Below are 9,610 nucleotides of genomic sequence, written 5' to 3'. Positions count from 1 at the left end.
ATGTTGATAAAAGTGACCCGAAAAACGGCGCTAACTCGGTAACCCGTGGGCCGATTTTTGCGAAACTTGTTTTATTCTGTTTCTGTTCTCATTTCATTACAAATATGGCGTTATTGTATGCCGTTTTTACTGTATTTAATTACAGACAAACAAACAAACAATCTCAGCATTTTAGTAGTATATAGATATGTAAATTTGAAGCATTGTTATGAGGGCATGTCATACGTTATCAAACAGGCAGCGGAACTGTCCAGTTCACGTTAACTACGAATGTTTTTTTTTTTCACTATTCCTCTTAATTTGTTCATAGCAGATTCACAATAGCAGCGTGTAAAAACAGAATTTCAAAATCCATCTTTTGTCTCGCACAAGTCACTGCCCTATAGGCCTTTCCTTCAATACCGGAACTCGTCAGCTGGGCTGGACGATATGAGACAAAAGATTATCTGAAGTTGAACAAGTTAAGAGGAATGTGAATATTAAGTATGATATGTGGTATACGGTGGTGGAAAAAAAATTATTGGATCATCAGTTTTTTTTCAAACCTCTCTTTGGAATCATCGTCTGTTTTGAGACCCTAGGTGCAAACGTGTCATGTATGATGCAATACATTATAATTATTACATCAGCAGCTTTATAGGCTGTCTAGATATTGTATCAACCGTTTTTGGCTATAAAAAGAGGTTCTTACTGAGAGTTAGTTTGGATGTCTATCTGCGTGTGATGCTACCATAGTCAAGGATTGTTAGTTAACGCCACAGAAAAAAGCAGCTATTGTTTCTTTGAGAAAAGGACTTCCAACAAAGCAGATTGCTATAAGAATTTAATTTAATCAGTCTACAGTGAGTCGCTGGGTGTAGAAATATAGAGAGACTGACTTCGTGGAGTGGTGGAAGAGAAGGGGTAGGAAGAAAGTTTCCACAGCAACTGACGATCGTGTTCGGAAACGCATGAGCCTGCAGAATCGTCGACTGTCATCCGCAGATCTCAAATGAGCATGGCAGGAAACTTCAGGGGGGCACTGTTACTCACTCTGCACACCATCTAGTTTCGCTAGTGTTCAGCCAGCCTCACAGAAAAACAGCAAGAAAGAAACCACTCTTTCCTAACAAAATGAACTAGGCCAAAGAGCATACTGACTGGATCGAAGAATGTGGAGCAAAGTGATCTTTTCAGGCGAATCAAAGTTCAACCTGCATGGATCATATTAGAAGCACGTAAAGTCAACATTTCCGGATCACTTCAGTAGAGCTGGCCAATGCACATTCAGGATGACTATTCCATGCCACAGGACTAAAAACGTTGATATTTATGCACTCTATGCAGTAGACAATCCACGTGTATTGAAAAAGACATCTTATATTTTATTTCATTGCTTCAGGTGAAGGACTGTCTTTGAAGGGAGAGGATCAAGACACTACGCTGGCCCAGCAACAGCCCAGATCTTAACCCTATTGAAAACTTCTAGAAGTTAATGGGTAACAAAGTGCAAGAAAAGAAACCGAGAAGCACCTTAAAACTCCAGGAAGCCCTAATCTGCGTGTGGCATCATGAAATCACCCCTACCTACATTCAGTCTATCGTGCACTCTATGCCACGGCGATGTCAAGACCAGAAGAGGCACAGCCAAATATTAGAAAGAAACGGACTCTGTGACCACTTTTCGTCAATTGTATTAGTGGTTTTATCTTTAAAACTAGGTTTTTTTACTCGGAGAACATTTTCATATTTGCCAAGTATTTGTTGATTACCTGTTCTAATACGTTTGTCACAGTTGGTTTCTTAATAAAGATGCATATGTGTTTGGATGACTGAAATATGAGTGAGCTTACACCACCCAATGTCCATAACTATTTTACACTAGTTCTGGCACTTTCACAATCTACAATGTCATAAAACATTACAGAAAACAAGAAAAATGTGAAAACATTAAGTGGTGCAATATTTTTTTTTACACCATTGTATATATAAAATCTCCATGGGTTGTGAGAAATACAAATCAACACACATACATACACACACACATGCGTGTTTTCAAAGGTCCAAAGGTAATTCAAACTTAGCTATTTAGAACACTGTGGGGATAAAAAAAAGATAAAAGGAATATCGTAAATCTAATATTATGATTGTAGTTTGGACCAAGCAACCGTATAGTGATACTTTTACAGACGTCGACCGTATTTATATTACAGAGAAAAAAATATACAAGTATTAAGCACAAGCAAAAGTGCTCGTCCCCAGTGACGGGAAACGTTTAAGTTAATCTATCAATTTAAATTATTTCATGAACTTTAAAAAGGTTAATTGTGTTGCACTCATGGTTTCACTCAGAGCCAAAGCTGTGAGATACGTATACCGCCCACCGCAAAAAGTAAATGTTGAGCATTTCAGTCATGCTAAGAGCCGCTCAACAATAACATACGGTAAATTTACATTTTTATTCTTTAAGTTACGTCACATTTTGAAATGTAAATGATGGATAGTACGTGTGATTAATTCCTAACAATTTAGTATAGAATATCATGCTTGCAAAATAAAATTTGGCATCAACATTATTCATGCCTATTCTTCCGTCAATGCAAAAGTGAATCTTGAGCTTTGCCTGCATTGCAGCTTTTCAAGCGGGAGACAGACGAACGCTCGGACAGGCTCCACGGTTCGTAATATACATAAGATTGTAGAGTCCCTTGTGTCATGTTTAGTATGAATCTGCACTGACAGTAGACAAAATGAATGTGCTAAAAGAAGGGGATTACTAGTACTTCAGGATCTTGTGAAATGCAGCACAATAAAAGGTTATATAATAACCAAGTATTTGCAAGATGATCAATACATATATTCACTATATATCTTCTTCTAAGATATCTCATCTTGTAATTACGAACATTGGTACATTAGTTATGTACACAACTTTTTAAAGGTAACATTTTTTAATAAAATGGTGTATATTTGGGGCAAGCTCCTTTTAGTTTACTTTTTTCATATATCATAGATACATTACTTAAAGACTCGAAAAAGGTATATATAATGGCCATATACATCTGTTTGATGTCTTGGTAATAGGAGGTTTAACATGTATACTTCGTAAGTTCATAACCATGCAGAAATTTAAAAAATAATCTAGAAGAATATAACACAACATTCAATGGAATATTGTATAAATTTCGATACTTACTATTTCTTTAGTTCGCTGTCATATTAGTAGGCCTTATTTGATAAAAATTCCTAAAAAACTGTATCCTAATAGTCCTTTGGGGGGGGGGGCAAAAATGTAACAAACCCTATTTCCTAACATATCTATCATTGCCTTGCTTTATATCAACCTTTATTTGGCAAGTTAAGTATAATTGCCATGCCTATAGGCCTTAAGTTATATGTACTTCTGTAAGACTTTTCCGTCTCTTGGGTTCGCCGTTTCTGGCTGAAGAAGTTGTGGTATACATCTTGAGGTTATTTGGTTGTTTCTCAACACTGATATGCTAATTTTTTTATCCTGAATTTATTTTAAGAACTGTAAGATTGTTAACGTTTTCTTTTCTTTTAATCCACAAAAGGTGGCATGCCAGTAAGGTAATGTGGGCACTGGTTAATTAAGGAGAAATAAATTCGTGAGACGGGTTGGTCGTAACTCAAATAATCGTGCAGACATTTGACAGCGTATCTTGCTTCCTATCGCGCCGTCTACTTGTTCCGAAACTTAAAAAATAAATATTTGAGCTAACCTTTTCAGCGCCATCTCTTGGCAGTGATGTTTTAGCAACATTGAATGAAGGCCTCAGCCCAGGGGCCTTTGTATATTTTTATATTCCAGGAAGACGCGTAACAAAGAAGATTCCATGACAGCACTACTTTACTATATCCAATTTACCCGCAAAACAATTAAATTATAACCTTCATAATAGTTTGAAATAAAATGAATGATAATTGTGGAAATAATTACACATATTAAAATATTTTATGTAATTTCATCGTTATTTATTTTCTACTTTTATATTTCAACCAGCTTGATTACATTCAGTGTTCTATGACCTTGTATATCTTTTGTGCAAATATTTACTAAGGTAATGTTTCTTAAACATTTGTTACATATGTAAAGTTGAAATTTGTTATTTGTAATTGCAGCTAAAAACCCTAGTTGCTACTCCAGTCCATGTCAGAATGGTGGCACTTGTATCAACATGGGAACTGGGTTTTCTTGTCTATGTAAGCAAGGTTACGAAGGTCCCCTGTGTCAAAACAGTGAGTATTCTCTTTGTTGTCTTTCAAGATATCTCTTCAGTTTCTTATGGTTGTAATAAAAATCTAAATAAAGTTAGCCAATTCTAAAAAGTAGCATAGTTTAATTAATAGTAATTCATTTGAAGAGATTAAAACAGGAACAAATATCAGCCCAATTTCCTGTCTATTGAAATTCATTTATAATGATATTTGATATAATGATTATACAGAAGCATACACAAAATACCATTTTTATTTCATACATAATCAAAAACATCTTAGGTGTGAAGAAAGGTGCGGCCAAAAAAGGATTCAGTGTGGGATTTAAAATATTACTTTGATTTACCCACCATCACGCCCCAAACTGAACAAAAAACGTGGCCTGGCTAACTAATGAATAAATATTTGCTGTAAAATTCTTATCAATGCCATAAGTGTAGCTACCAGTTTGGCCGCTAATTTTGATTTCGTTACTTTTAATGACATACTCAGTCTTTTTTTGGGCCACACCTATTTTTCACACCTAAGATATTTTTGATTAGATATCATGACTTTTGTCAATACACACCAAAAAATCACAGTGGGTAAGAAAGTGACACTTGATAGTAACCAACATTAGCTCCAGGATCGCAACCCTATTATTCGGAACAGACCTATACTTTACATAAGCAATCTGATTCTTTAAAATATATGGTGGTAGTTTTCCTCTTCTAAAATAGTGTTAATAACTTCCTTTATAGTAACGCCATGGGATATACATTAACAGTTTCTTATCATCAGAAGCATGCACTTGGTATCAAGCATAATTATTTATGCTAATTGCTAAGCTAATATCAAGTGACGCTAAACACTCTTTAATTAGGATAAATTCATAAAGTTTAGTAAATTTGTGCTTATAATTTGGCAATGAACAAGGAATAATTACCGTTCACTCGTATGATTCTTTTGAAATCTTGAACTAGAAACTGCTAATCTAGTTTTCTTGGCCTACCCAATAGCTATGTATCTGCACGTTCTTTCACCCTTGAGTTTTGCTGCTCTATATCAGCCGTCTTTAATCCGAATGACTAAAAAACGGTCCACTTTAATTCTAAGGTGAAGCTGTAGTAAAGTTTTTAGACAGATAGCTCACGTGACATTTTGCTTAGGCCTACGTAAAAATTTGTCAAATTTGAGCGGTTTTATTGAATAACTTTGTACATGTGGCTTATATTTAAAACAAATGAGACATTTAATTGTAGGTTGTAAAGATCTATCAGTGTTCCAAATTTGAAAGAATCCATAAAAGTTAAATATGTCTTTCTGTCAGATAAAATTACCGTACTTTTGGTGCGAAGAAAAAACAATTAGAAGAAATTCAAGCAAATTTCGAGACTTTATATCTCGTATATTTCTTAATGGATTGCCTTGAAATTTGGTATGTGAAGTAAGGATCCATAAGAGCACATCCACTGAAAATGCTTATTAGTTTGGATTACCACAGCTCGAGCTACAAAGAATGGAAACTCGCTAAACTATCACTGGTGTTAATAACACATACTGTGTCCTGTAGGTTGTTTTGGCCGCACGATACACTATCGTGTGTCTTGATATGTGTATGTGAGAGGGAACTAAGAGAGTGTACATAAATCCATATAAATAGTACCTATAGGAACAAGTTCATTTCCAAAAGCTTGTAAAAGATTATATGACCATATACAGTGCGTGTGTGTGTGTGTATATATATATATATATATATATATATTAATGAAAAACTTGCATCCAGATATATACGTAATAAATACATCAGGTTATGTATGAACTATTCTGCTTAAATTTAATCTTTTCACAAATAAGTATCTGCTATAGCAATTAAATATGTTTGTGCAGTAAGAACATCTGCAGACTATAGGGAAACAGATTTAAATTAAAAGGTTTACAGTGTAAGAACACCAGAACAGAATTACATTAAAATATTTGCATAATAAGACCATCTGCAGACTAAATGGAAACATATTTTCATTCAAAGGTTTACACAGTAAGAACAGTAGAGTTTAGTAAACTGGGTAACAAACAAAGGTATTTCCAGTAGGATCGACTCGCAATCTGCGGGTTCGAATCCCCGTCATACCAAACATGCTCGCTCTTTCAGCAGTAGGGGTGTTTTTAAATGACGGCCAATACCACTATTTGTTGGTAAAAGAGTAATCCAAGAGTTGGCGGTGGGTGGTGATGACTAGCTGCCGTCTGTCTAGTCTTACACTGCTAAATTAGGGATGGATAACGCAGATAGCCCTCGTGTAGCTTTGCGTGAAATTCAAAACAAACAAACAATCCAGTAAGAATATATATATGCCAGATATTATGTAAGCAAGACTGTACTGTAGAGTAAAGACATCATATTATCTGTGAATAAACTTGTATTCAGAGATATATACAATAAGAATATCAAACAAAAATTAACAGGTTTAGGTATATTTCATATGTATAGGCATGAACATTTCACAGTTAAAAATGATTGATTAAAGACCGGTTTATCATTCAGGATGACTGGGTTTTTTACTTGTTATTTTTGTTCAGTGCAACATTTCTAAATCTTCTAATTTCTTACCAGATAGTGATTATTGCAACCCCAATCCTTGCTACAATAAAGGCAGATGTGTGAGTGGATTAAACTGGTTCCGGTGTGAGTGTGCTAAAGGATTTGCTGGATCCAACTGTTATATTAATATCAATGACTGTGCTTCCTTTCCCTGTAAAAATGGAAGCACCTGTAAGGATGGCATTGTTGACTTTCAGTGTTTTTGTCCCCCAGGTTATACAGGAAGACAATGTAACATAGGTAAATATTAGCTTAGCACAGAACTTTTTATTATAGTTCGTTACAAATCATTTTATGGGGTGGTCGAAAATTAACTTTCCTATTTTAAAATTTATTAATAAACTAACCAAGGAAATGCAACCATGAAGTTTTCAACACCTTGTAGCCTCACTCGAACAGCTTTTATTAACATGTCAGTAGACTTCTGTATGTACACTATTAGTGGCTCTCAGCACATCTAACTGATTTTCTATTTCAGTCCACATTCACTGCAACCAGTAGCGTGAAAAGGTGGGGGGGGGGGCTCCGGGCATCCATATCGGGAGGGCATCCAACGCAAAGAGTCGAATCGAATTGTAGAACCCTTTCCGCCCTTCCCCAAGGTCTTAGGTACAAGGCCCCGGGCATCATAGAACATCTGCACGCCACTGACTGCAACATATCCACAGTTATAGTGGCAATGGCTTCTGTTATTCTCGTCTTTATCTCCATGATGTTTCCTATAGATGTGTGATACACGATATCCTTAATACCCCCGTACTTCTTTCCTGTACTGGCATCTGTAATTATGCTGCATCACAGTCACTGACTTGGTCTATGCAAGCCAAACTATGCATTGAGCATTTTCTTGCACAGTTGCCATTTTATGGAGTAACGTTACTCACTGCAGTGAAAAATAAACATAACAATAAAAACTGTTTGAGTTCGGCTACAATATGTTTAAAATTGCATGGTTGTATTTCCTTAGTTATTTAATTATTAAATTCTAAAATAGGAAATATACTTTTGGCCATTCTGTATGACAAACTCAGAGGAAACTATCTTCCTGTCTTGGTATAATTTGTTAATTTGTTTTTAGTCATAGTAATCTTCTAATTTTTTACATATTTTCTAAGATTTATGAAAATATTGTTACGACAGCGGAATTCACGTGACGCTGGTAACACGTAATGAGTATCTAGAACGTTCGTGAAGGCTCGAGTTTTCTCCAGACGCCCTCTAGTCCGTATATATATAAGACCGGCGAGAAGTGACGGCATAGAGATAGATAATTGCAGACAGGCAGAGATAGAGACGGACAATTGAGTAAAGCGCGTGAATCGTTCGTTCTGAATTATAGCGTGTGTTGAAGTTAAAGTGACTGTGGAAATTAAGTGTATTGCAAAGTTGAATTGAGAAAAAATAAACTAGTTTTATTTAAGAAAAGACTTGTATCGCTGAAGTTTCTCGGAAATAAATTATACGGGAAATTAACAAACGACCAGAGACGTAACAATATGTTCAAGAGAGATGATGATAAAAACCCTGTAACCCGAGTGCTTTCGAAAGGTGAACCTTTCAAAAGTGCTCGGGTTATAGGATTTTTATCATCTTGTATCAAAACTTCTTGAACCTATGCGTTTTTCTGACATCATGAATATTCAAGATAGATGTTGTTTGTGTGTATACATATAGATATATATGTATGTTTTGCTTATATTTAGATGCCACTGTAGATGCAAATAATGGTTAAGAATTTATTTGTTATAAAACATTCTTGTAAATCATTAGAGCTTCAAATATGTATATAATGAAACTTTTTTCTTGCTTTTGACAGAGGTAGGCAAGAGACAATGTGAGTGGAATGGTTTTACTTATAACCATGGCAGCACATGGGAGAAAGATTGTAATACCTGTTTCTGCCAAGATGCAGAAGTAACCTGTACCAAGGTAAGTAAACAAAATTATAATTTTACCCATAATAAGAACATTCCTTACTTATTTCCTTAGAAACCAGTATTACTGAAACATCAAAACAAAAAGAGAAGCTTGTGGATAGAGAAGATACGAAAAAGTGCTAGAGAAAAAAGCTATAAAAAGAAATAATGAAAACTGGACAAATAATTAAAAGGGAAATAAAAAGATAACATTGACAGCTTTCTTTTTTCAATATTTTGTTTGATATACCTCAAAACATTTTTCAGGCAGTTTGTGTATTTGTTCTTGACATACCAATACTCTGGCTCAGACATTTTGTATTGTCTCCACCCATTGGTTACTTTATTTTTGTTTTCACAATCTAGGTGTGTCATTCTTGTTTTTTTATGGTCATTATACTGAAGATTTTATAACATTTACCTATACTATCAAAGGTACCTTTCAGGGGAAATGATGTGACAGTGTTCTTGTATGTCATTTCCTGACAGTAGAAAGGGAGAAATTGAAATGGCTGATAAACTTTTTTTTAAATGAGAAAAAAGAATAAAATAAGAGGTTTTAAAATTCCTCATTAGCATATGCAATAAACCTTTAAAATGTCATGATGGTCAGAGCTAGTTCAGAAATGTGTGTTGTTACACGCAGTCACAAATACAGTCACAAGCCACAAAATAGAATACATATTGTTGCGTCAGCGAGGTAACGTGACTAGTGTCACGCCCCCTGCTTTCTGGAAATATCTTGTACCTTCGTGAATTGTCGGGAGATTACTAGATATAGGGTAGTCTGGTATATATATAAGAGGGTGACAACGTGACGGAAGATTAACAAGGTGTGTGTAGGTAGTGCGTAATTGATCTGCAGTGAGAAAGCATTGTTGAAGTAGAGCTCGTG

General features: G+C 35.1%; 1 protein-coding gene across 1 annotated transcript in view; it reads left to right on the top strand.

Moving 5' to 3' along the window:
* LOC106464826 (protein jagged-1-like) overlaps positions 1-9,610 on the top strand; it is an 80,089-nt gene that overhangs the window by 61,889 nt on the left and 8,590 nt on the right. Inside the window, exons 12-14 of the mRNA XM_022392626.1 lie at positions 4,123-4,239; positions 6,812-7,039; positions 8,616-8,728. Coding sequence (XP_022248334.1) covers positions 4,123-4,239; positions 6,812-7,039; positions 8,616-8,728 — 458 coding nt within the window. The remainder of the gene's footprint in view (positions 1-4,122; positions 4,240-6,811; positions 7,040-8,615; positions 8,729-9,610) is intronic.

This window comes from Limulus polyphemus, unplaced genomic scaffold, assembly GCF_000517525.1.
Source record: "Limulus polyphemus unplaced genomic scaffold, Limulus_polyphemus-2.1.2 Scaffold1752, whole genome shotgun sequence".
Lineage (NCBI taxonomy): Eukaryota > Metazoa > Arthropoda > Merostomata > Xiphosura > Limulidae > Limulus > Limulus polyphemus.
The sequence above is the reverse complement of the archived record's forward strand: the minus strand, read 5'-3'. Positions and strand labels throughout refer to the sequence as shown.